We start from the raw sequence: 26,980 nt of genomic DNA on the forward strand, positions 1-26,980 counted from the left end.
TCCCTTCCTTCCTTCCTTCCTTCCTTCCTTCCTTCCTTCCTTCCTTCCTTCCTTCCTTCCTTCCTTCCTTCCTTCCTTCTTCCCTTCCTTCCTTCCTTCCTTCCTTCCTTCCTTCCTTCCTTCCTTCCTTCCTTCCTTCCTTCCTTCCTTCCTTCCTTCCTTCCTTCCTTTTCTTTCTTTCTTTTTCTTTTCTTTCTCCTTTCTTCACTCTTTTTCCTTTCCTCCCTCCCTCCCCCCATTCCCACCTTCCCTCCTTCCCTTCCTTCCTTCTTTCCTTCTTCCCTCTCTCTTTGTAGACTACCCTAAATTTTGAATTCTGCTTAGGATGATATTGTATTGAAATAAGAAAAACATTAAGTGAAATATCTAAAGCTCTAAAAACGAGTACAGAGACTTCTATAAACAACAAACAAGTTGTCTGTAGCACAATTTATTATCTGGCCCTAGTATTTGGGTACATTAATAGGTTTTGATTCAACACCATTATGACCTCTCTTGAGACAGAACAACTCAAAAAGAAAACTCCAGAATGTACAGGAGCAATAAATATCAAACTTTCTGATCTAAAATGTATAAATATAAAATCTCAGTAATTTCTGGAAACATCTTAAGAAAACCCAGAAGCCACATTTCCATGGGTAGTTGTCCAGAGTCGATGATCACACTAATCTTCGTAACGCATCACCTCAGATCCAGCACAATAACTTTTATGTCTTTTATCAACACATGTTTGCATATCTAGTAAAAGAAAAAATTATTTTTAGGGAGGGAGTTATGCAAGTCCTAGTTGTCTTTACAATAGTGTTTCTAATTTTTAAATATTTACAACCAGAAATATTTTAATCATGTCATTTACAACACAGTCATTTTCAACAGTACATATATTTATAGTTTTCCAAGTAATTTTAATTTATAATAAATTCTAATTTCTAAATAAAATTTTTCACATGTTATAGCCAGAGAGCCACTAACCAAGCTGTTAGTACAGAAAAAAGGTCAGATTTATAGTTTTGACAAAGCTAAACAAAACATATGATTAAGGTTTTCATTAAACTGTTATAAAATAATCATTTTGGTCATATAAAGCAGAAATAATTCATGTAGCATTCAATATCATTTTCTCTTTAAAAGTAATTTGCTTACTTGGACTCTGAATAAAATTAAGTATTAGACACAGGTATATAGAGAGGTAATGTGATTCATAATCACCTCAGCTACTGAGATTCCCTTGTAATCTCAGTGAGAAGATTGTTATTGTTTGATTGTTATTAAAATAAGTGAGAAGTCAGAAGAACAACGACAAATGAATTCCCTGAGATAAGAAAATTGCAAATGAAGTACTCAAGTATTTTATAGCACATTATCCTCTCTCCTAAAAAAAACGGAAAAAAGTTAAAAATATCCACCAAAAAAATATACAGCATATCTACTCACACTGAACAGCCTAGGGTCCTTGGTATGTGGGTGAAAGCCCTTCTTTTTACACGCTGAAACCTCAAGCATGCCTGCATTGGTGAGCCTGAAGATGCCAGTGCTATATTTCAGGACAATAAAAAGTTATAAAAATTTAGTATCAATTTTCCAGATGCTTTATCTGAATGGCACAAAACATACAGGATCCTTAAATGGAATAGAGAAAGAAATCATAAACTAGGAACTGCACAGTAATATTTTAAACCAATCTTTTCACGGTCTGTCTAGAGTAGAGAAGCCTAGTAGAAGTCAAAGCTATTTCCAAGCATCTGCATACCATATGGAGAAGAGGCAGCAGAGCTATCGTGTGACCCTGGAGGGAAAGCCAAGATGCTGGTCGAAGAAGTTTTGGGTGATTTTTGTCTTTTTTTAAAAAAAAATAATGCCAACACTGTTTATAGTGATAGCTGTGGTGTCGGGCATCAGGAGAAGCCCTTTACATAGACTACTGCCTAGCTTCACTCTCACCTCAGGACATGATGGGTAAGAATGCAGGATGAAGAGATGCTCACAGTGGTCAAGTGTCTTACCAGACATAACATCAGAGGTTCCAGCGTGATATAAGTTTATCTAATGCCTCTGCTCATAATCACTCTACAGAACTATCTCCCAAACTAAGAAAGGTTTTGGAAGTAACAAAGCAAAGGCTGGGAAATTTTTCTACAATAAATCTAAGATTTGAAAGGCAAATGGGAATAACACCCAGTTTATTCATCTAAGGGGCATGATTTTTGTTGTTTCTTTTATTCTGTTTTGGGGCCACACCCAGCCATGCTCAAGGCTACTCCTGGTTCTGTGCTTCAGGGATCACTTCTGTGATGTTTGAGAGACCGTATGCGGTGCTGGGAATCCAAGTGGAGTAGGTTGTATGCAAGGTAAGTGACTTCGGCCCTGTACTATCTCTCTAGTTTCTCAAGGTCTACTAAGAATGTAAAACAGTAATTCTACAACAGAACTTGGTAGAAAGCGAAAGACTGGAGAGATAGGTGTTAAGGTATTTGCCTTGCATGCAGCACCTCTCAATAGTTTCCTAGCACCACCACATATGGTCTCCTAAGCATGACCAGGAGTCTGCTCCTGGGCACAGAGCCAGGTCACTCCTGAGCATATCTGGGTTTGGTCCAAACTCCGCTCTTCCCAACCAAAAACAAAGCAAAATGAAACAAAAACAAAAACCAACCAAGATGGCAGGATTATAGGTGATGGAGCTGCTGACAGAAATCTCTTTTTGCTCAAGAGTATGTGTGCTGAAAACACTTGAACGCAGCCAGCCTCTACCAAAGCCTTACTTGGGGCCACTCGACAGTGACTATTCTTCATAATTACACTTACTCTTTATGCTTTGGTGAACAAACAATGGCAATCGCCTCTGGCAACATGAGCTGATAGGAGCAATGAGTATGAAGATCAACGCTGGACAGGAATGCAGTTTGGGTTGGGTGTGTCTGTACAAAGAAGAGTGGACACTCTTATTAAGGTCCCTGAGTCTCTGTCAAGGCCAACAGTTATTCTAAAAGAAAATCTAGTTATTTAATTTCCCTTTTCACCATCATTAAACCAATATGGGTTTTAAAGACTGTCAGCACCATCCTTCTCTTCCTGTCCCTTTGGGGTGATTATAGCTTTGCAAGGAGATTCCTGGGAGTGGTAGGTACTTTGTGCTCACTGGAAAAGACATAACTAAAAATTTATTTGTTAGAAGTTTCGAAGAGTCTCATTCAATCATCACAAATCCAGATTCTTACTATCTTATCTTGATTTTGTGTACATGGATTCTGATGCTCTGGGAGTTTTTTCTTTTTTCTTTTTCTTCTTTTTGGGTCACACCTAGCAATACACAAGGGTTACTCCTGGCTCTGCACTCAGGAATCACCCCTGGCGGTGTTCAGGGGACCATATGGGATGCTGGGAATCGAACCCAGGTCAGCCGTGTGCAAGGCAAACACCCTACCCACTGTGCTATCGTTCCAGCCCACTCTGGGAGTTTTTACTTTCCCATGGTCACACAGTTGAAAAGGAGCATAACTGTGAATGGAAACTCAGAGGTACTTACATGCAAAACTGGACACAACATTTCTACTAGACTCTCCACACATTGCTATGCTTGCTGTTGTGGAACCCTATGCCCTACAAAATTCTCCAAGTTGATGAAAGTGGTTGCGACTCATTTCACACAGCAGATTAATTAATACCCACAGGGTGAGAAGCAAGGTAAGATTAATCACAGATTGAAAAAACAAAAACTCTTTTAGGCTTTGGCTACATACACAAATTTGTGCTTTTAAAAGACAAGGCAGAATTACTATTTGAATCTGAAAAATTTGTGCATCTATCGTGATTTTAATATTCACAGTATACTCCAGTGATCCTTGATAAAGGAATGTTACCATTGAATTAAGAAAATCAAGGTCCTTGGCCGTACTCTATGAACTGACTTCGTCACTGCTGCCTGATACCTAGAAGGTTGCTTAACTTTCTCATGTTCATTTCCTCAACTCTAAAATAGGGATAATAATCATTTTATTCATTGGATGGTCATAAAAATTAAATGAGAATTCTTATAAAAGTACTTATAAGAATTTTTTTAGTGAAAAACATTTTATTAAGGCCCGTGATATTCAAAGTCATTCATAGCTGAGTTTCAGACATACAGTGGATAAGTTTGTTCTGGCTGCCACAACAAAATCCTGGAGACTAGACAGCCAAACTTATTTTCCCATCCGTTCTGGATGATTGAAGGTAAAGAAATCAGTGTTGGCAGGTTTGGTTTCTTGAGGTGTCTCTCCTTAACTATACCCTTGTCTCCCTGTGTCGCCACATGACCTTCATTCTCTGCCCTGAGCCATGTCTTATCTCTTCTTATACAAGGAGCATTTGATTACGGCCCACTCTGCTGGTCTCTTTGAATCTGAATCGAATAAAAATCAAATTCAAAATCATATTCAAAATCAAATCTCAATCTCACCCCCAGTGTCAACTTTCTTCCAGCAAAGTCTCCAGGTTCCCTCCCATCATCCCTTAGCCTTCCTCCTTGACATATTTTTTAAAAAATTTAATTTTTATTTAGACACAATGACTTACAAAGTTGTTAATGTAGGGTTCATTTCTCATATGAGCATTATATGCCTGAACCACTTACAAGAATTCTTATAAGTACCAAGCACATTATAAGTATTCTTATAAGAATTCTTATACAGTACCAAATAAGAATTCTTATAAAGTATCAAGCATATAGAAAGGAGGAAGGATCATTAGCTGTTATTATATATGTTATCACTGTGTTTACTGCTGCTGTCATTTTAACATTGCATTAACTGAAGGGTTTTGACCCATAGAAATAATTTCAGACATTTATATAAAATTATTATCTGTTGAAGAAGTAAAAGATTAAAAAACTTCTTTCTACTTTACCAGAATAAAGGAAAAGTCATTGATATCTATTCATAGAGAGACACATGTTCTTCAAGGAAAGAATAACTCTTGATCTGCAATGACCTAGATCAACTGAGGAATAAAAACTATTTTAGTTTTTAAAATAGAAATCTTAGGTGAAGGCATGAGGAGGAAAGTTTGACTGTCAGTTATCTAATTTAGTGAAACCCTTTGCTGAGGACCAGATCCATCCAGAATGCTGGGGTCCAAATACGGAATGCTGCCCTGGAGTGCCTACTCTGTCGGAGTCCTGTCTGCTCTATCTCTGTTCCTCCTTCTGGAAGAATTTCCCCTTAAGAAAGCCCTTTACATTTATGCTTATCCCAATAAATAACATCTTTAGATATCTAATAGTCTAACCTAGATAGACAATGATTGCTAGGAGCCTGACCAAAGAATGTTGTTCTTTTCTTTTTAATAATTATTGGTTCTAAACAATAAACACTGTTCATGGAGGACAGTAGAGATTCTCAGTTCATGAAGCTGTCAGTCCCCTGCTCCCAAGCGTTTTTCTCTCTTATTTATATCTTTTTTCTTAATTCCCGAAGCACCCCCTGCTTCACTCAGGGCTGGTCCCCAGAAACTCATCCATTAGCACAATAGTGTCTTCTATGCTCTTCTAAGAAAAGGAAAAGTGTTCAAAATAACACTAGACGAGGAAGCAGCAAGCATATTAGCAAAGAGCTCACTCTGCCTATCAATGTACTTCCAGAATAAAATATATACCAAAAAGTATTGATGAGCCCTTTATTTCTGCCAGAGGAATAACTTATACATGAAGAGGATAGGTATTCACCCCCACTCTGTGGAAGTAATGATGTTGATGATGGTGGTGGTAGTGATAATGATTACAGTTGAAGATAAGATATAATACAAGTTAACTAATCAATTTCCACATATTCTTTTTTTGGGGATCATATTTTGATGTTCTGGGGTTATTTACTGTCCTTGTCCTTAGAGGTTGCTCCCTGGTAATGCTTGGGGGACACATGGAGCAGAGGATGGAACCTGGAGCTCCCAAATGCTACGTATGTACTCCAGTCTTTGAAATATCTCTTCAGCTCCACTCATATTCTTACAAGAAGATGAGCTAAGTGCTGTTATCGTTTTCATTTTGAAGATGAGGAAACTGAGCTGAGCAGAAGATAAAATAATAGAACTAGTCATTGAACTAGTCAAGACTAGTCTACATATAACCATGTCTGGTTCTGATTCAAGTTATTTCCAATGACTCATTTATATTGGAAAAAAATCTAACTATATAATTTATTATTAGTTTAATATAAATCCTCAAAGTAATAAAACCACTGAGGTTAAGAAATATCTTTCTATTCATTGAACCACAACAATCTTCTGTGGTGAAATACACTTTAAAAAGCAAATTCCTAAAGTTCTAGTTATGCCAAATGCATTATTTAAATGATTCAAATCTATTATTGCATAGATTACGCAGATAGGTCATAAAGGATAAACATTTGTTTCTAATTTTGAAAATACTTTGCAAGATAAATTAAATTGGATTTTCAACCTAAGTATAATTTTTTCTTGGTTTATGTTACAATTTCTTTCCTAAGATTTATTTGACCTTCAAATTCAATCTTGTTACAGAAAAACTAAGTTCAACTAAATAATGTCTTTAATTTCAGCAAGTTGGTGTGTGTGTGTGCATGTGTGTGTATGCATGTGTGTATGTGTGTGTGTGTTTGTGTATGTGTGTGTGTATGTGTGCTCCTAGGATCTCATACAATGAAGCATGCACTTTATCATTCATAGAGCCACATTTCTGGTTCTTTCCTGGTTTATTTCTACATGAATGGTAACACTGATTACTTATCATTAAGCAGAACAAATAGAAGTAGGGAAAGACTTGCAAATTTCATCATAAATGTTTTCTTGAATTATTTATAAGTGATTTATACTTTTCAAAGGGTTTTTTTTTATGGCTCACACAAATACAGTGTGGGAGAGAAAGAATCCATTAACTATACTTGGTCAATGAGAAAACAGAAATTCAGTTAGGAGGCTGACCAAGAGGGCAAGGCTATTTATAGGTAGAGCTGAAATAAAAGTCTTTACCATCCTTCTAAATGACACTAATTGTTCGGTGATGATATGATGATGGTGGGGTGGGGGTGTTGGTGTGGTGTGTGTGTGTGTGTGTGTGTGTGTGTGTGTGTGTGTGCATGTGCACACATTCTACTCAGTGCTTTTTTATACTGTAGATAATTTTTTAATGGTTATATATCACTTCCTAGGGAATTGTGGAGGTCTCTAAGATGTGCCTGGAAATTTTGACCAGCATTTCATAACGAGGAATGACTTGTCCTTACTCTAGGCCCAGATGTCTAAGACTAAATGGAAAAAAATACCTTATCAGATAGATTAAAACATGCACAAGGGAATATAGTACTATCATCAATAATAATAGTTACCATTTTCTGAATCCCTAGAACAATATGCTAAAAAATTTATAGACATTATCTCATTTCATATTCACCATCACTTGAAATTAATTACCATGAGCTCTATATTATGGATAAAAAAGTTTAGACTCAAAAAAATTGTGATATTCCAAGATAGAATGCTTAACAAAGCTGAAATTTAGGTTCCCTTGATCCTCATCCCTATCCTGCTCTTACGATGATCTAGTGAAATTAGGAATACAATATTTTTGTCCCTCATTTCTTTGACCCTATTCCTAATTCCATGGCCTGCAGGGAAAGTGTGGTGGCGTGTCTGTTTCCTCACTAATAGATACAAACATCTGTATAATACTAGAGTTTCCCAAACTTATTTGACTGACTCCTCCTTTTCAGAACAGTGTGGAAATCTATCATCTTTAGGCAAACAAACAGTAATTGACTCCCAAATGCACCAGCCACCCCTCTGCTGGATCCTTCAGTGAGTAGTTTTTCTCACCCTGGGAAAACATTGGTTTAAAGAAACATTTTTTTTTTTTTTTTTTGCTTTTTGGGTCACACCAAGCGATGCACAGAGGTCACTCCTGGCTCTGCACTCAGGAATTACCCCTGGCAGTGCTCGGGGACCATATGGGATCCTGGGAATCGAACCCGGGTCGGCTGCATGCAAGGCAAATGCCCTACCCGCTGTGCTACCACTCCAGCCCCTAAAGAAACATTTTTAAGATGGTAAGAGGGAGGGCAAATAGAGACAGGGGGCAAAGATACAACCTCCCAGTTATAAATTAAATAATTACTAGGAATGTGATATACACACTGACTAAAGCTAGTACTGCTGTATGATACATAAGAAAATAAGTTAGTCTTGAGGTCTCATCAGGAGAGACTGATCATTGATATCCAAACATGAAAGCTTGTAACTATCTCACAGTGATTCAACAAAATTTTAAAAAAAGACTATATATATATATATATATTTTTTTTTTCTTTTTCTCTCTCTCTTTTTTCTTTTTTTTGCTTTTTGGGTAACATCCGACAATGCTCAGGGGTTACTCCTGGCTCTGCACTTAAGAATTACTCCTGGCGGTGCTCGGGGGACCATAGGGATGCTGGGAATTGAACCTGGGTCAGCTGCGTGCAAGGCAAACATCCTACCTACCCACTGTACTGTCTCTCCAGCCCCTATATTTTTTCTTTTCTCTTTACTGTATCTGTAGGAGATAATGGATGTTAACTGACCTATAATGTCATCACTTCACAATATATGTAAATAAAATATTTTTTGTTTGTTTTTTGTTTGGGGGCCATACTTAGCAATGCTAGGAGTTACTACTGGCTCTGCACCTAGGAATTCCTCCTGGCAGGGATCAGTGGACCATATGATATGCCAGGATGGAACTAGAGTCAGCTGCATGCAAGGCAAGCACCTTACCCACTGTACTCTCTACAGGCCCAAACAATGTGTTTCTGACACCTTGTAAGAAAAATCTTTACGCTCTACACCTTAAAGTTATGCAGTGATATATGTCAATTATTTCTCAATCTAACTGAATAAGAAGAAAGATTTTTAGAAATTTTCTTAAAATAATCCTTCTTAGAGGGTAGAGAGATAATTCAAAGGGTTACAGTGCAACAAGCTTTGCAGGAGGCCTAGATTTGTTCTAGGGTACCACATGGTCCCCAGAGCACCACCAGGAGCAACTCTGAAGTGTTAGAGAAGTAGTCCCTGAGTACTAGTGGATACGACCCAAAACAAAACAAAACAAGGCACACACACATATGTACAATCATGCTTAGACTCAGAGAAAAAAAGAAAGAGTAAACATTAATAATTATCTAAACAAAGTAGCTAAAATCCTGACTAGACTTCTTCAGACTGTAAAAAAAAAGATCATTGAAACAAGTTACATAATTTCCAAATGTTTCTCTCTCTTTTCACTTTGAATGGTAAAAAACAGCATATAAAAGCCCCCTTAAATCTAGATTTGATAAATTTAGACACAACCTAACACTGAAGAAGATGTTTCAGCTTGATGACATTATCACCTTTGAAAATATTTTCAGCTACATCTTCTCAGAGAAGAAAACAGCGAAACACACACACACACACACACACACACACACACACACACACACACACACACACAGATTAAGCAAAAGGCTGAACGTACATGGATCCAGCCCAGAGTGAGGAGATCATGTTGATCCTGGACATTAAATAATTCTTCTACATTCTCCATGTCACAGTAATCTGGTCCTGCAGACTGCTTTGGCACAATTACGTGGGTGATAGTAAATTCATTATGTGTCTGAAAAAGAAGTAGCAAAAAAAAAAAAAGAAGGATATGAAATGAAAAAGAAAACAAAACAGGAAGTACAGAAGTAAAATATTTACTGCAGACGAAGGAAGTGGCCACCTTTTGTTTATTTTCCTTCTACCCATTGCAGTTCAAAACAAAACTCCTAATGTGAAAATATATCATATGCCAAAGCTTTGAGAGTAGTTGTTTGGAACTTGAAATCCACATAGCACTGCACTTTACCACTGTTGTCCTGCTGTTCATCGATTTGCTCCAGCGGGCACCACTAACGTCTCCATTGTGAGACTTGTTATTACTGTTTTTGGCATATCGGGTCCACGGGTCGCTTGCCAGGCTCTGCTGTGTGGGTGGGATACTCTGGGTAGCTTGCTGGGCTCTCGGAGAGGGACGGAGGAATTGAACACAGGTTGGCTGGTGCAAGGCAAACGCCCTACCCGCTGTGTATCGCTCCAGTCTGAAATCCATGTACACACTTGAAATATACGTGTGTGTGTGTGTGTGTGTGTGTGTGTGCGCGCTCATATATATGACTTCAGGCTGACGATGAAAGTTTATTTATAAGAGGAGAAACTAGGTAAGTAATTCTGAGGTGTTACTGAAGACACTCTTAAGGTTTGTGAGGTTGACAATGCTTTTTTTGTTTAGTTTTGTTTTTCAGTCACATTTTTGGTGTTTTGGGCTACTCCTGGCTCACTTACTCCCAGCTCAAGGCTCTGGGGCCCACTCCTAGCTATGCTTAAGGAACCACGCATTGCTAGGGATTGAACCTAGAGCTCTGGAATGCAAAACATGCACTCCAGCCCTTTGAATCATCTCCCTGGCCCAAAGTTGACAATTTTGTCTTTATTTTATTAATTACATTTTGTTTCATTTCAAGGTATGACTTTCTGTCACTACTGGGGAACACCCTAGGATTCTGCATAGTTAAGGGACTATTTGGGCTTTACAATTAGCTAAAGAGCAAAAAAATCAATTTGGTATCTCCATGGTAGAAGATGAGAACTGGAAGTAAAAGGGCTAAGAAGTGGCGGCTGGATTCTCAGGAAAGAAATGTTTGTTCTGTGAATAGCCTCCCTACCCTCCATCTTCTCTCTAATAGGGACTTTCTTGTAAATTGGGTGCTTTTCCTTATACCTTGATTACAACTCTTTCTTCCATCCCATCTTTTTCTTTCTTGGCTAACTTTATATATATATATATATATATATATATATGTATATATATGTATATATATATATTTAGTTGAGAATAAATACTTATTAGGGAAATACATTTCAATACATTTCAACTCTCCCGGATGAGGTTAGTTTCCCTTTACACATTTTCATGATGCCTTATTTCTCTACTGAGAACACCTGGTCCCATTTACAATGAATCATCTATTTAGCTCTTCATAAGCATCATTGTAAGGGTCATATGACACGGGACTGTGGCTATTGTAGGCAACTAAATGTCAACACGTAGCACAGTGCCTGGTGTGAGTACATGTTTATCTGATGATAGAAGGTAGAAAAAAGTCAACTGACTAATCCATCAAGGTACAACGTAGATCTTAGAGAAAAGCATTCATAGTATGCTGCCCCATGAACGGCAGGCTGCTAAGATGATCATAGGGAGTAGATGCAGTTCATTCTCCTGTGCTTGTCTCCTGGAGAAAAAGTGAAGCTGTAACCCTAGAATTGTACTTTTGGGATTTACAATTAGTTAAAGAGACAAGGAAAACAAATGGTACCTCTATGGAGATACTATAGCAGGAAAATATGTATTGATAAAACACGCTATTCAACTAACCACTGACTAAGCTAGACCATTTAGACTAAAAAAATAAAATGATATCCAATAATATTTTCAAAGCAACACTATTCATTTTCGTTATCAGAAGAAAATGAAACATTACTTCTCTCTGTCTCCTATTTTGACATCATCTTTCATCACATAGTTCTGATAAAAATCTTTGACATTTAAATATGAACCTGGGCTATAAGATTTTGGTTTGTTGAAACTATTTCCTTAAACTAAAGAAATCAACAAAATCCTGTTTTTATTGTATATGTATCTGGAAAAAAATGACACCTGCCACAGGGAAATGCATATTTAATAAATTGAATGCATGTGAAATTAATAATTGCCATGGAAAATTGATTTCAAAAACAATATGTTTTTTTTGTAACCTGAGGTCCTGTAGTTCACCATGTTTCTAAACAAAGATCTAATATTTACAAGATTTTACAGTATCTCTGAAATTTTATTATCTACTTTCAAAAGGATAATTTCATTAATAATAATAGTAGCTCTATGAAATTAACTATGTAAAATTATTTTAATAATATTTATGACTATTAGGATGCTTACATTTTACTTTGCTATCACAAGAAAATCATTCCTACTGGTAGTACTCGGTACAAAAGATATATGAAACAAAATCCATACCAGTTTTCCACAAAGTATTCCACAGGTTTCTATTCCTCTCACTGTATTAGATTCTGCCAGCAGCAGAAATTTGTGGCAAAGATCTCGTGATAAAACTACACATCGCAGTCCTTCAACTACTAAATCTAAGAGATAGAAAAAGGAAAAAAAGCAAAAAGAAAATCTTACATTTCGTTCTTCAAAATATTTTTATGGTAAGCAAATTCAGATTACTATAACTATCAAAAGTGAAAGTATTGGAGGTTCCATTACCCATATTTTAACTTAAAACAAAATTAAACATTGCTTAGAAGGAAAGGAAAAATATTCTTTTCATGTAGATTATTTTCATATGCAAGAACTTTTACATGCTGGGTCCTGGATCAACTTTGTGTGTGTGTGTGTGTGTGTGTGTGTGTGTGTGTGTGTGTGTGTGTGTATACATTTGACCCAAAGCAAATGTACTATTAACTGCATAGACTATATAGAATTCATCTCAGTTCTGAAAGATGCAAGACCAATATTCTGTTAATTATTTGTTTTTTGGTTCTGGGATCATACTTGAGAGCATTCAGGGGCTTAATCTCTGCTCAGGAATTGCTCCCAGTAGTGTAAGGGGATCACTGAACCCAGACCTGCTGCACACAGAACATGTGTTCAAGTCTGATGATTTTCTCTCTTGCCCCAAGGTAAAGATGTTTTAGGAAGCCGATGATCATTAAGTGAAAGCACCATGTTTTCAGTGTTAATTAGCAGCAGGGTAATTTATAAAATGGCTCCTATCATAACTCTTAAATAACTGAGACCACAGATTTCTATCTGAAAGTGTCTGCTTTGTAAAAGTACCCCATTTGATTTTTGGAAATCACTGTTCTAGTGGTGCCAAGTAGCATAATTACTGGCCAAAAAACATAATCCATTTGGAAATCAACGACCTGTGTGACTAAGGTTCCTCAGGTCTATAGCAATTTAAACATTCAAGTATAAATTGCTGAACAAAGTTCTGGATAAATTTCTCATCATCTTCCTTCTTCTCCAGTATATGTACACCTTTAAAACATTATGTTTCTTGTTTAAAATAAATGAAAATAAAAAAATACCTGGCATTCTTCTCTTTTTAATACCACAACAAAATAGAGTCCCTGTGTTTATATATCATCTCTGTTCTGTTAGGGGCTAAATCATATTCCCTGAATTTCAAGGTCACAGATAGTAAAAAGCAGTTGATAGTAAAAGACTAGTTATGTTGTTCGTACCCCACCATGTGAGGATAAGAAAATTGATAAGGAATGGAACCCTTCTAGATGCTATAGAAATATGACTCATTAAAAAAAGACTATCAGTGTCTTGCGGGCCTGCATTCCATCACTTACTCTGAACAGCACTTAGAGTTGCAGCTGGCTTTAAGGCCCTGTTTACCGGAGGAGAGTTGCTGGCGAAATTGGTTGCATCACTTTTATTGGGCTGATCTGCAAGGACATTCAGCAAGGTGTTGTTCTGGCGTGCAGAGAAGCAGGACAAAGCACTCCCATCAACCTGCTCCGACAAGGCAGGGCTTTCCTGATTCTGACCTCGAGCTAACTCTTGCTTCTTGAGTTGATCTTCAAAAAACAGAAACTGTTCTGATTCCAGCTGCTGCTGGCGCATCTGCGCAATTCGCTTCCTTTCCGCCTCTATCAACTGCTGATGTTCCAGCTTCTTGAGAATTTCAGCTTTGTATTTGTTCTAAAAAATATATATGTGGTTGCCAGAAGCAAAGATTAATTTCTAAGGCCCCAAAGAGCAAACTGGAATAAATGCTTTCAGTTTTCTACGGGACAAAGATAGCTGGATGCAGCAATAGGCCCCAGGTGCACTCCTGTGCCAGTGCAAAAGGGCCTAATTGGATGAAAGCAGCAGTTCTAAATCCACTTAAATTTAACCAGAGACAGGCCACTCAAAACAAGTTCTCTCCAAGACCCTGCACCTTCAAATATTAGAAAATCCAGGTCATGGTTGTCTGTTCAGTCTGACCACCCAAGTGGCCATACAGAGAAATGTTTGTCTACACTGCACTGCCCGACAGTCACTAGCCATATGTGGCTAGTTAGTCAAATCTGATTAAAATGAAATAAAATTAGAAAGTCAACTGATCAGTTAATGCTACAGTTCAACTCACATGTCTAATGGTACATGCCAACTTAATACCTGCCAACTAGAGTATCTTGTCATCACACAAAATTCTATTGGACAGAACCAGAGTGATAGTACAGCAGGTAGGGCATTTACTTTGCACGTGGCTGAACCAGGTTTGATCCCCGACATCCTATATGGTACCCCCAAGAACCGCCAGCAGTAATTCCAGAGCGCAGATCAGTAACCCCTGAGCATTGTTGGGTGTGACCCAAAAAGCCAAAAAAAGAAAAATCTATTGGGCAATGCTGCCTTGAACCTTTTTGTCTCCAGAACTCATACTACTGGATCTTTATGGGATGGTGGAAGAGGGCATCCCTATGAAATGAGTCTCAACATGTGGTCCTGTACTTCTATAAGAGGGGAACACAGTGGTTATTGTAAATGAAGATTCCCAAACAGTCACAAAACATATGTAGGAATTTTCAGAGAAATTTTTAGTAAGCTCTCTAAACTATTTCTAATAAAAACTAGACTTTCTAAGTAACTATAAATTCAGAGTAAGATAGGGCAGCACCGGTCACCATGGTCTTATTAGGCAGAGCGGGAGCCTGTAGGTGGGGCTAGAGAGACATTTCTTAGAAGCTACCACAGGAAGTCAGCTCTGCCTGCTACCTTATGTCTTGGCATCTCCTCTAAATATCACTAGTGGCTGCTCCAGCGATTCCCCACCCCAAGCCAGAGATCTCAACATGAAAAATACTTGGGCTCTTACTGTAGATTGTTAAATAACGGTGCTCTTAAAGACAGAAGGTACAACAGTTGCTGAGGTAGCCCTGAGGGAAACACTGCACAGAAAGGAAAATTAACTTGGCTTTTCTCTCCCTTTCTGTTGCTTTGTCTGGACCACCAGGATTATTTAGCTTGTTTGCTTGTTTGTGCCTCCCAAGTAGTTCTCAGAGGGTCCAGCAGCATTTTAGGCAACACTTGGCCAACTGTGCTGGGAGTTCAATGCTAAGGCTCAAGGATGCCGTGCTGTCTAGCCTTAAGGTGCCAGGGACAAAATGGGTGTTACTTGGGGGATTCCCAGGGCCACACTGGTCAATGCTCAGGAGGCCATGTGTTACCAGAGATAGAACCCTAACTCCTGTACTATCTTCCCAGCATAATTCAAATTTCAGACTTCAACATTCCCTCTGCCATTTAAGTACTTCAAACATGACTTCCTGTTTGGTCCATGGACATTAATAAATTTTCTAACCTGTTCAGAATAACTGAGTTTGAAGTATAAAGTTAGTAAAGGTAACAACTTCTAAAGCACATAGCACACAAATTTAAAAGCAGAGTGACCATTATAATAATGCCATAAATATTAAGAACTCAATTTTTGAAGCTGAGTGTGACAGGCCAGTTTCTTCTTTCACAATATTCCATCTCTTTTACGTCGTTATATAGCATTTTCACTCCTTATTTACTATCAATACAGAAGCCACCACCCTTGCTGACAGTTATATTTCACTTGATATAACATTACAGTAATTTGAAAATATAATTCACATTTCCAAGGACTACATACATATGTACATTAGAGATCATAAACTGCTTTATCACCTACTGTCCTACTGCCTATTCATTGGGAAAAAAATGTGGTCTGTTTCAAGGTTATTTTGGCAAGAGTTGGTTAAAAAGCTCTATTAAATCACAGTAGGAAATCTACTTCCTAATGCATCACTTTATTAGATGTCACAGGGAAATAAAAATACCCACATCTTTGGTACAAGTGCTCAACCTAGACATCAACATGAATTTTTTATTTGTTCTACACAACTACATCTTTAATTTTTAATTTAAATGCATATGACATTTGAAAAGCTCATCATATGAAAATTAAATTCAAAAATATTTGTACAGACAACAGTTAGAAAATAAATGTACTGATAGGACTTACTTTGCTTTGCAAATATTCTTGGTACTCTATGTTATATTTCTTTAAAAGGTCCTTTTTCAATTCATCTGTCCTTGGGAATGCAATCTCCTTGAGTTTCTTTTAAAAATATATATACATATTGATTAGTGGTGGGGGTTTCAATACAGTCTTTCAGATCATCAGCTGAGAAAGAAATACAGCTGGTATATCTATATATATATATATATATATTAGAAACCAAGATACAAGTAACCAAAGATGATGGGGAAAAACAAATCTCACTTTTCTAGGACTCCAAAATGTAAATTTTCATTAGGGAAGAAGAAAAAGAAATCCCTATTGTATGCTTATTAGCTCCACTAGTTCACCAAGCATTTTGTTTAGGTTAGTCCTCAGGATACTGGAAGTTGTAGCAGGGGGGATTCCTAGGCTTCAGAGACTATAAAGGGCAATGGAGGCATTATTATAAAAACACAGATTCCCAGGTCTAATCTGCATCAAGTCAACATGTTGAATGAAGTGATTAAAGAATTTAGATCTCAAAAGACTTTCACAGTTTTCTTAATGGCTAGAAAATTTAATGTAATCCAAGTACTGCCCCCTTCTGTTAGACATGTGAAAAGAAAGAAATTAAAAGGTTTACCAGTATCAAACTAATGTGCAGTCTACTAAGAACTAGAATCCAAGTCTCCTTACTTTAGCCAGACCCTTTCATTAATATTTTTGTTCTCTTTATCTTTTCTTTCATTCATGTATGCATTATCCATGCATCCTTTTACCGATCCACTTGTCCAACAAGCATAACCAAAGAAAATGTATATGCTTTCAGAGACTATTTCTCTTCATAAAAAAGATAACCCTGAATTAGAGTACAAGAGTCACCCTTACCGCTTAGGGTGTTTGGAATACATACAGAATTGTCTTAGGTTGAATAAATATGAGAATTGAAATGACATGATACACATAGGCATATCACACTGGGGACAGGGAGAAAAAGGTAAATGATTACTTGACAAAATCTAATTTGCTCAGAAGTGGTCCTAGTCTGACATAAATCGTAGAAATAGTACATTTCCATTACATGGTAAAATAACTTTTAAGTGTTTTTTTAAATTTTTATGACATTATTGACTTTGTATATATTAATTTATCATTTTTTCTGTAAAATAAACTCAAATTATTTAAGAAAATTAAGTGGTAAATTCTTTTAAATGTAATTTAAAAAGATATTCTCAGTGATAGGTGTTCAAACTATACGGGTAGCAAATAGTATCAACAAACACATTTTAATCACTTTCCTTTTCCTTGCGACTATTTCAAGTCACTGCCTCAACATTTTAATTAATGTATATATACATACAGGTATGATAGTATAAAAGGATTAAAATATAACTCTGTGATCATATGATCAACATTGATTTTCAAATTGTTTTTGGTTCAAAACTATATGGATAATCAAAACCAGCCACAATGACTATCATAAATGAGTAGGAGGAAAGTAGATAACCATTCTCTGGGAGGAGTCATAAAACAATTCCTTCTTTTTTTTATATGCCATAAATGAGCGCAGTCCTTGTATATCTGTCCCTCTCTTCTGACTCATTTCACTCAGCATTATATTCTGTATATCCATTCATTTATAGGCTAATTTCATGACATCATTTTTAATAGTATGAGACTAATACCTAACTCCAGGGAAAACAGGCACTAGGAGGACTGGACAATGGTTGAAATCTACCACAAGGTGTGTGTGTAGGGCAGGGGCAGAGGGTAGGTAAGATAAAGAATCTGTATAACAATAATAGTTTGAAAGGATCACGATGGACAAGAAATGAGTGTTGAAAGTAAGTAAAAAAATATACATGATAACCTTTCAGTATCTGTATTGCAAACCAAAATGTCCAAAAGGAGAGAGAGAGAGAGAGAGAGAGAGAGAGAGAGAGACTGGGGGGGAGGTGGGGTGTGATTTGCGGGGAGACTGGGGACATTGGTGCTGGGAAATGTACTGATGGAGGGATGAGTGTTGAAACACTGTATGACTGAAACCTAATCATGAACAGCTTTGTAAAGGTTTATCTCACGATGATTCATTAAAAAGCTTTTTTTTAATTCCTTCTACATGCTATAAGGTGACTGACACATTCTTCATATTCTTTTATCTTTTGCTTTGTTTTGTTTGTCCCCAGTTTCAATTAGACATCCCACACTGACTTCATAATAATGATTAAAAAGAGATAAAAACATTGTGGCTAATGGAAAAAAATTTCAGGCTTAAATTCTCAAGAGAATGAAACAGAGAAGGAAAAGAGGGCAGAGAATCAATAATGGATACTTGTAGAGCATTTGATTTCACAGGGGAGAGCCAGCCCTTCAATACCTTTATAATATCCTGCTTTTCGGGCACTGCACATTGCTGGTAGTCTCGATGGTTGGGAAGCTTTTCCACAAACAAGCTAAAGAAAAAGAAAACAGGTCCTCAGTGTTATATAAGAAAAAAAAGCTCGATTATTTCTAACATAAGAATGAACCTCCTCGGGGCTGGAGCGATAGCACAGCGGGTAGGGCGTTTGCCTTGCACGCGGCCGACCCGGGTTCGAATCCCAGCATCCCATATGGTCCCCTGAGCACCGCCAGGAGTAATTCCTGAGTGTAGAACCAGGAGTAACCCCTGTGCATCGCCAGGTGTGACCCAAAAAGCAAAAAAAAAAAAAAAAAAAAAAAAGAATGAACCTCCTCTTCAAAAAACTATGTGGCTAATGACCTACCATTTAACCTATATTCTGGCACCTACTTCTCCATAGGGATTTTTTTAAATGTATATTTATATATTTCTATATCTAGATATATGAAATTAATAACACAACTGTTATTTTTGGCATTACAGAGTAGTTAATCTCAGCAAGCTAAGTACCAACTTACATGAGCTAATGTCAAGTTGCTTCACAAATAGAAATCAATTGCTTCAGTCACTTCTGTGTCTTTCAGTCCTGGGTGCATACTTCCAACCAGAGAGCACCTTGAGTGAGTATGCTTCTGGCAACAAGTAAAAATGTAAAGGTTTTGGAAAGCTTGATGTAATTCCTTCTCATCATTGGAAAAGAGTCAAAGGGTCACTGATCAATCAAAAGTTCCAAACATAGGTCAGAAATGCTTAATTGGACATTCATAACCAGTAAATGACAACCATAGTCTCTAGTGGATTAGAAAGTACTTCACTGTATCACAGTCATCCTATTGTTCATCGATTTGCTTGATGGGGCACCAGTAACGTCTCCATTGTGAGACTTGTTGTTACTGTTTTTGGCATATCGAATATGCCACGAATAGCTTGCCAGGCTCTCCTGTGCAGGTGAGATACTCTCAGTAGTTTCCGGGCTCTCTGAGAGGGATGAAGGAATTGAATCCGAGTCAGCCATGTGCAAGGCAAATGCCTTATCCGCTGGGCTATTGCTCTAGCCCTAGAAGGTACTTATTAGGAGTTAATTATCATCTTTTTAAGGAACAATGGTCAAAAGATGCAGGGTAATCACTTATATCACATTTAGGCAAAGAAAGTATTTTTCAATAAGGACAGGAAATTCTACATTTTTCCTATTAATGTGTCCACGGTATGTAGAACAGTGTTCAGCTCATAGTAAATGCTCAATAAATATTTGTTAAACAAATGAATAATTCTTCCTAGTTGACTATAATGAGCTGACTGTAAAATGCCACTTTTTATAACTGTTATGTGATAGCGTATAATTAGTCATGGTATGCTGTTTATAAATCACATGTTATTATAGCTCACCATGGTATTATTTTTTTAAGTTAAAAAAATTAAAATGGGGACCTGCAAATAACTTGTCAGCCTACTGATCCCTGACTTTCTTCCTATCCCTGAGCCTCAGAGAGGTTGAAAAGTTGCCTCTGAACACATTACATGGCAATTTACAAACCTGGACATTTTATTCTTTCCTGAGTATTGTCCTGAGTATAAAACACCACTTGGTATTCATGCTGCTCCATCAAAATTCTCTGTAATTATTTTTCCAGCATTCCTACATTAAAGGCCTCCAAAATAAAATACTCACGTTATAAATTTATTATAAAGGACAAAAGCATTCTCCAAGTTTCCTTCTTCCAAATACACAGACGCCATCCTCTCCATTTCTACTCCAGATCTAAAGTAGCGGCGGGGAGTGATATCTTCGCTGATGGTTATGTTACAGCCGAGTTTACTGAGTGCGCGGACTCGCTCTTCAGGGCTGAGAGAAACATCTGTGTGGTCAGGCATAGCAGCCAACTTTTTCTGCGAAGCCAAATTTGAATTTCTGATTACAGTAAGAAATAAACCTGAATAAATTTATGCATATATGATCTATGCTGAATAGGTAGTACAAATACCTAAGGAAAGCTTTGTAAAAGAGTCCATGACTTCATAAAATGAAGGCTTTTACCTGTCATCCATGCACCACAAAAACCACATACATTTCCAGGGTAAATATACATTTTTAATGGAGTACCATTTCTTTTGTTTCAAGCTCTGAGGTGTAAAAGTGTTTCAGGTTTCTGTAAATAAAATAACACTGACCTTTATATTCTATAGTAGTTTTATCCTGCACTACACAAAGCAGAGAGAAGGCTTCGTGCCAGGGCAGAGATCAAGTCATTCCACTCAAAGGGACTCAGTGGAATAGCTTGGATTTAAAGTAACTAAACAGATTCAATTCTACTAAAATCTATCTAGTCATTAAGTAGCTGTCAGAGCTTCCCAACCTGCGACTTAATTAAATGTCTAAAACCCACCACCAAATCCTAAAGAAGTCTTTTCAAATATATGGGTACTTCCCCCTGCTTTTTTCTTTTAATATCATTTTAATTTTCTTTTAATTAGCCCTCCATATAATAGCTATTACACGTGAATTAGTCCCTGACTGAAAAAATAATATCAATATTACAAAAAAGTGTTATTAATAAAATAACATCAGTAATTTTCAAAACCTCTGTATACATTTAGAAAAACACTAAGCACGTATTTTCATGAGAATTGTAGCACTGTAGCACTATCGTCCTGTTGCTCATTGATTTGCTCGAGTGGGCACCAGTAACATCTCCGTTGTGAGACTTGTTACTGTTTTTGACATATTGAATATGCCATGGGTAGCTTGCCAGGCTCTGCCATGCAGATGGGATACTCTCGGTAGCTTGCTGGGCTCTCTGAGAGGGACAAAGGAATCAAACCTGGGTTGGCCACGTGCGAGGCAAATGCCCTACCCGCTGTGCTATCGCTCCAGTCCTTCAATATAAATCCAATGCTTCAGAAAAACAAAACAACTTGGTTGTTTTTTTTTTTCTCTAAAAAGCCAAAGAGTAGTTCCAGAAGTTAGCACAGAGGCTGGGTTACATGCCTAACAGACCTAAGCTAGGTTCAATGGCTGGCATCATAAGGCTCCCAAGCAACCCTGCCGACCCCACATGGCTCACCTGAACCCCACCCTTGGGCCTTTACACTGACCTGCTGGTTGTTAGGTGTTCCCTGGCCCCCACAATAATAAAATCCAGATAGCAAATTTTTCAGACTTTGTAAGGCAGGATAAAGTGGTAATTGCAACTACTTGGTGACAAGCAGCTACAAATAATATATAAGCAAATGATTCTGGCTGGGATCGAAACAATTTTTATCTACAAAAAGAAACTGATGTCTTTGGCCTTTTGATTGTAATTTGCTGATTCCTGCTCCAAGTGAGATGCTTAACCAGCAGCAGCAGCAGCAGCAATGGGCAAGCTCTTAAATACAGCATCACACAGCAGGTAAGGCCCTGGCCTTGCATGCCTGAAACCTGAGTAAAATCGCCAATCCCTGGTACCTCATATGGTTTCTGAGCATTTCCGGGAGTGATCCTTGAGCACAACCAGGTGTGGCAGAAACCTAGCCCTCAGATGCCCCCAAAATGCAAATGCCTCATATCTTCTCAGATCAATAGACCCAGATTCCCCAGAGGTGGCTAGAAAAACTGAGAGTTAAGAAGTGCTGCTTTATCCCAGTCTATTATCCTGTGATGCTCAATAATGGAGTTAGCCCAGAATACTAGCTTCCAGACATCTCTCTGCCAATTTGGAAAGGGTTCAAATTTGACAATAGTGTGGTTGAAGCATTTGATTAAAGTCTGTAGAAAAATTTGAAAAATATATTAAGGGAGACATAGCTCTAGTCTAGCCATGAATTACTTGAAGGGCAACTGTTAGTCTCAAGGGGCAGTGAATAAGATACATGCAGGTTTCTGGGGGTATCTGGTCTACTTTGGTTAGTACGATAGACAGAATGTTCAGGGCCTGCAATGATTCTTGCTTCTAAAAGCTTAACACATAAAGTAGGGAGGCATAAACTTGCTTCTTAAGATCCCATTAAATCAGAAGAAGCACAGACCATTTGCAACTTCTGTAACTCTACTGATCAGGCACAGAGGAATACAGGCAAGCCTCCTCCTGTTTCTTTCTCTCCAAGTAAGTGCTCACAGCCTAGGTTTCCTCCCTCTGTGGATCTTCATTCTATCCCACTAGAAAATTATGGGTTAAGCCATCTCAGTTTAAAGAAGGAACAAGAAGACTTGACAGTCTCCCATGTTCTTGGTCTAAGCAGTTTCCCATGTTTTGTCTAAGTTACAAGACCCTTACTACGATGTACTTTTCTCAAAGAGATGTTCAGTTAATTTTTGATCCTCACCTAACATCTTAAATCTAATTCCATTTGGTCCAAAATTCTGAGATCAGAGAGGTGACATCAGTAGCAACAGTTAAACCCTTCCAGAGTGATGACTTCATCTTAAAGTAGCCACACTTCCTTCTCCTATTATCTGTGTTGTGTTACTCTTCTAATCCTTTGATTTACTCATTTCAGAGAAGCTGCTGGAATTGGAGCCCATGAACTTTGAGCCCCCAAAACTGACAATGTGTAGCCTCCAAAAGGAACAAAAGATTTCCCTATCTTTTACTGCTATAGAATCTAGTCCACCATAGATTATGCTTTGTCTACAGATATTTTTGAACTGCTGAACTCCTTGAGGGAAAGAACAATCTTCCACTTATCTATTCCTAGGATACAGCATTCTGCCTTCAAGACAAATGATAAATACATCAAATTAAAGGGAAGAGAGAAAAGCCCACATGATTATGATTAGACTACCCTTTATATGACAATAAAGATAAGATTTATGTTCCTTTTACTGAATAGCCTTATCCTTCTTAGAGGGGGAAAAAGATTTTAGCGATAAACTAGGAAATAGCTTAAGGTCTTCAGTTATCTATAATGTCCCATGTGTACATGAACTTCTTAAAGTATAATACTTCCAAATTTTCAAAAATTTTCCAGAAAATGCCTTATATGATCATTTTTACATTGACCTGCCAACTAGGATTTTAATTATTCCTACTCAGTGTTCCAGAAAAGCATGCAAGGCCTTCTCAAAAGATAACTCTTTCCTCTGTAGAAGTGAAAACAGGTAGTCTTCATTTATTTATTTATTTATTTATTTATTTATTTTGGGTTTGGTGGCCAGAACTGGAGATGTTTAGGGCTTACTCCTGGCTCTTTGCTGAAAGATCACTCCTAGCAGTGTGGGGGACCATGTATGGTACCAGGAATGAAATATGAATCAGTCACTGTGTGCAAGGCAAATGCCTTAATCCCTGTGCTATCTCTCTAGTTTCGGGCAGCCTTTATTATCTGACAGTGGATTGACAACATAACATCAGAAAATGGAAACTTCTCAACTTCTCTATCTCTCAAATTTACTCCTGATGGACTAAGCCTCTGTAAGGAATTTTTTTTATAAGCAGAAAGAACAGAAGATCATAACCTAGTTCAGAACAAGAACTGGACCTCTTTTTCCTGTTAATCTCAGGACTACTCAGGGCTGCAAGTGAGTGTACTGGGAGGGTTTCCAGTAACAGGGTAATTGTGATAATGAATACTTTCTAATTAGCGAGCCGAGCCCCTATGTTAGCCTGTGGTGTCAGTTGCCATAAGGGACTAAGCACCAAAAGTGCCGTAGGGATATTAGAGTGCCAGTATTCACACATAGAATTGATCTGGGCCATAGACAGAATAAACTCAAATAATAGGGATTCTCAAAACCCCTGTTATTTCCCTCGTAAGATGTAGCTTCCTTCTACGATGTGGTTAGAAAAGGTATACTCCATGGTGGACCTTAAAGGGGGAAAAAGGAGAAAACCAAGGGGTAAAGATCCTCACAAAAATCTTCAAGCAACATCTAGCATAAAATCCAAAATGATCTTTGTCACACAAAGTTAAGAAGCTAAGGTATGAAGTATGTGCCACAAAATCAACTCCCTCCAGCATTCAGCACTCTTGGAATCTAGCCAGAAAAATCAAAATTTCACACTTTTGTGGAAAAAAGTTATTTTTAATTCCAGCAAAAGAGAACTTTATTAGTCACTTCCTCAAAGGAGAGGACCGCACAGATGGATGAAGAAATGACAAGTGCTAAACCTCTTTAAGCAATTGTGACTCATTTCAGATGTTGGTATGTTTCTGTTCTTCTTTTGGGGTTTTACAAGCATATGTCAAATATCGGTTGGTGCTACCTACCAGAGAACTGACGGTAAATGGCTGATCCATGCTGTCTTGGCTATGATGATGGCGTTCGCTGCTTCTTCTCAATTACTTCATCTGTTTCAGAGACAAAGAGCATAACCTGGATTACTTTTTGAGGATTGAAGTCTCTCAGCAGCCCCAGCATTATTTCTGCCTCAGGAAAATAGGAACAAATTGAACTAATTTACATAATCTGTTTTTAGTGTCTGTGAGAAAACTCTTCCTGTGGACACAAAACTACAGGTATTCTAAAGCTGTCTGGACTGTAAGAGCAGATTTTTTCTAAAGTGTAGGTGTGAAGGGAATTAATAATTGCTTGGAACTCAGTATGAGTCTCATGGGTATTTTCTCACTTGGAACTCTCATTTACATAATAAAGTACATTTTCTTTCTTCAAAGAGAAAATCAAGCTCCTACTGGAGACAGTATGGAGTCTGAGGTGAAAAAGTCATTTTCTTTAGTTTTCTGGACCACACTCAGCTGTGCTCAGGACTTACTCCTCCCTCTGTTTTCAAAAATTACTCCTGAATGTGGTCAAGTGTAATTGGATTGAACCTGAGTTGGCGATGTGCAAGACGAATCCTTTGCCTGCTGTTCTATTTCTTTAGCCCCTGAGGCCATGAACTCTTAACCTAGAGTTAGTCTGCATTAAACAAAAGCCTTAGAGCCAAGAAGGCATAACTCTAAGGGGCCTCCGTGATTCCTGCCCCTTGGCATTAGTGGGTTTGAGTAATTCTCAGTTTTTTGCATGAGGACAAAACTTCAGCCAGTGGGAATTACCTAAACATGCAAAAGTATAGCACTGTTCTCTTCCCTAGGACAGAGTGTGATAAACTCAGTAAAAATTGGCAGAATTTGGACCAGGTAGCCAAAATCAATGGTGGGTTTTTAAAAAATCCAGCAAATTTGCAATGAGTTTCTAAATGTAAGAAATGTTTAATTCTGCAAATTAAGATAGCAGAATTTGTTAAATTGCCAAAGATAAAACCAATCACTATAAATTCCCGCAAGCAATTTTATAGTTCAAACATATAAACCAACTGTCCTCAAATCTAAGAAATTTATGGCTCAATAGATCAACAGTTTCGGGTGGAGGGGTATTGAAACATTAACTACTCTGTGACATTGGTCCTGTCTTAATTCCTTTCTTTGTTAATCCCAATTCCTCGCACTAACAGTTGCATTCTCAGTATCCCAAAGTCAGCACAAACAGGCTGTGCTCTTTTATTAGTAGCTGTTGAAGTGTATACAGAGTCCCAGAGATCTGTAAGGCCTGGAAGGTCAATATCTCCATAATATTACTAGCATTATGTTGATATGATAACCTATATCAAAATTGCATTCAACTGTATGTATCCATGTATAATAGGTCCAGAGGCTACAAGTTGATTGAATACTCAATTCCAAATCCTCATAAATGCTTTCATTTTTAATGTACTAAATACAAACTGTCAGGGTCCTCGCCAATTGACCCCCACAAACTGGAGTATGATCCCCCAGGCCGCCTGACTTATACCCTATAGGAGAGGGTGTGAGAAGGGGAGAAGTCTCTGCCCAGCCCCTCTGCGCACCACAGACTCTCCATTGCCACTAAGAAAGGACCACACAGAGCGGGGAGAGCTGGAGGTCAAGCAGCTCTCATTTCATTAGCTCTCACACAGGATATTTATACATGGACTTCGAGGCAGCCCACATGCATATCGCACACACCTTGTCGAGTTCATTACAGATGTTAGCAAATGATTTATATTTCCCGCTCTCAAGGCTGGGTGTGTTAACACAGGCAAGTGATGACTGTCAGGTCCCTCATCCCATTATCTTCTCAACCAGAGTGCCTTTCTGGGTGGAGTGCGGGCACAGGGCCCTGGGCCCCTGTGAATAGAGCCTGATCCTGTTTCTAGGGGCAGGGGATTTGGCCAGGGTCTCAGGCTGGCTGCTGAAACCCCAACACAAACTACTATAATTCATATAAACAAGGATTTTTTTTGGGGGGTGGTCTTTGGTATCTTTTATAATTTTTGAGAGTGCCCAAAGGACTTTAAATCAAAAAGTTTAAAAAAACACTCTCTTGATCAGTTATGATAACAAAGTAAAACAAAAACTCACTGTTACTCCAACCATAGTACTCAAACACAATGGGTATAAATACACGTAAAAGAAACTAAAAGAAGAAAAAAGCAATATCTAGTATCACTTTCTACTTGGTCTACTGGGTCTTCCTAAAATAATGAGAAAACTGAGGGTATAATAAACGGCACCCGACCCACACAGAATCTGACACCCACAGAGC

General features: G+C 37.8%; 1 protein-coding gene across 3 annotated transcripts in view; it reads right to left on the bottom strand.

Moving 5' to 3' along the window:
* Nucleotides 1-414: 414 nt before the first annotated feature.
* STAMBPL1 (STAM binding protein like 1) overlaps nucleotides 415-26,980 on the bottom strand; it is a 52,239-nt gene continuing 25,673 nt past the window's right edge. For 2 of the 3 annotated variants that reach the window (XM_055119624.1, XM_004607495.3), the window contains 10 exons: nucleotides 24,685-24,765; nucleotides 20,168-20,385; nucleotides 18,472-18,547; nucleotides 16,116-16,211; nucleotides 13,429-13,780; nucleotides 12,077-12,201; nucleotides 9,497-9,634; nucleotides 2,806-2,918; nucleotides 1,435-1,534; nucleotides 415-738 (listed from right to left, as the gene is read on the bottom strand). In XM_055119624.1, the coding sequence (XP_054975599.1) occupies nucleotides 682-738; nucleotides 1,435-1,534; nucleotides 2,806-2,918; nucleotides 9,497-9,634; nucleotides 12,077-12,201; nucleotides 13,429-13,780; nucleotides 16,116-16,211; nucleotides 18,472-18,547; nucleotides 20,168-20,385; nucleotides 24,685-24,714 (1,305 nt within the window). In that variant the 5' untranslated portion in view covers nucleotides 24,715-24,765 and the 3' untranslated portion in view covers nucleotides 415-681. The remainder of the gene's footprint in view (nucleotides 739-1,434; nucleotides 1,535-2,805; nucleotides 2,919-9,496; nucleotides 9,635-12,076; nucleotides 12,202-13,428; nucleotides 13,781-16,115; nucleotides 16,212-18,471; nucleotides 18,548-20,167; nucleotides 20,386-24,684; nucleotides 24,766-26,980) is intronic. The other variant, XM_055119625.1, reaches the window with a different exon arrangement.

This window comes from Sorex araneus, chromosome 11, assembly GCF_027595985.1.
Source record: "Sorex araneus isolate mSorAra2 chromosome 11, mSorAra2.pri, whole genome shotgun sequence".
NCBI classification, from domain to species: domain Eukaryota; kingdom Metazoa; phylum Chordata; class Mammalia; order Eulipotyphla; family Soricidae; genus Sorex; species Sorex araneus.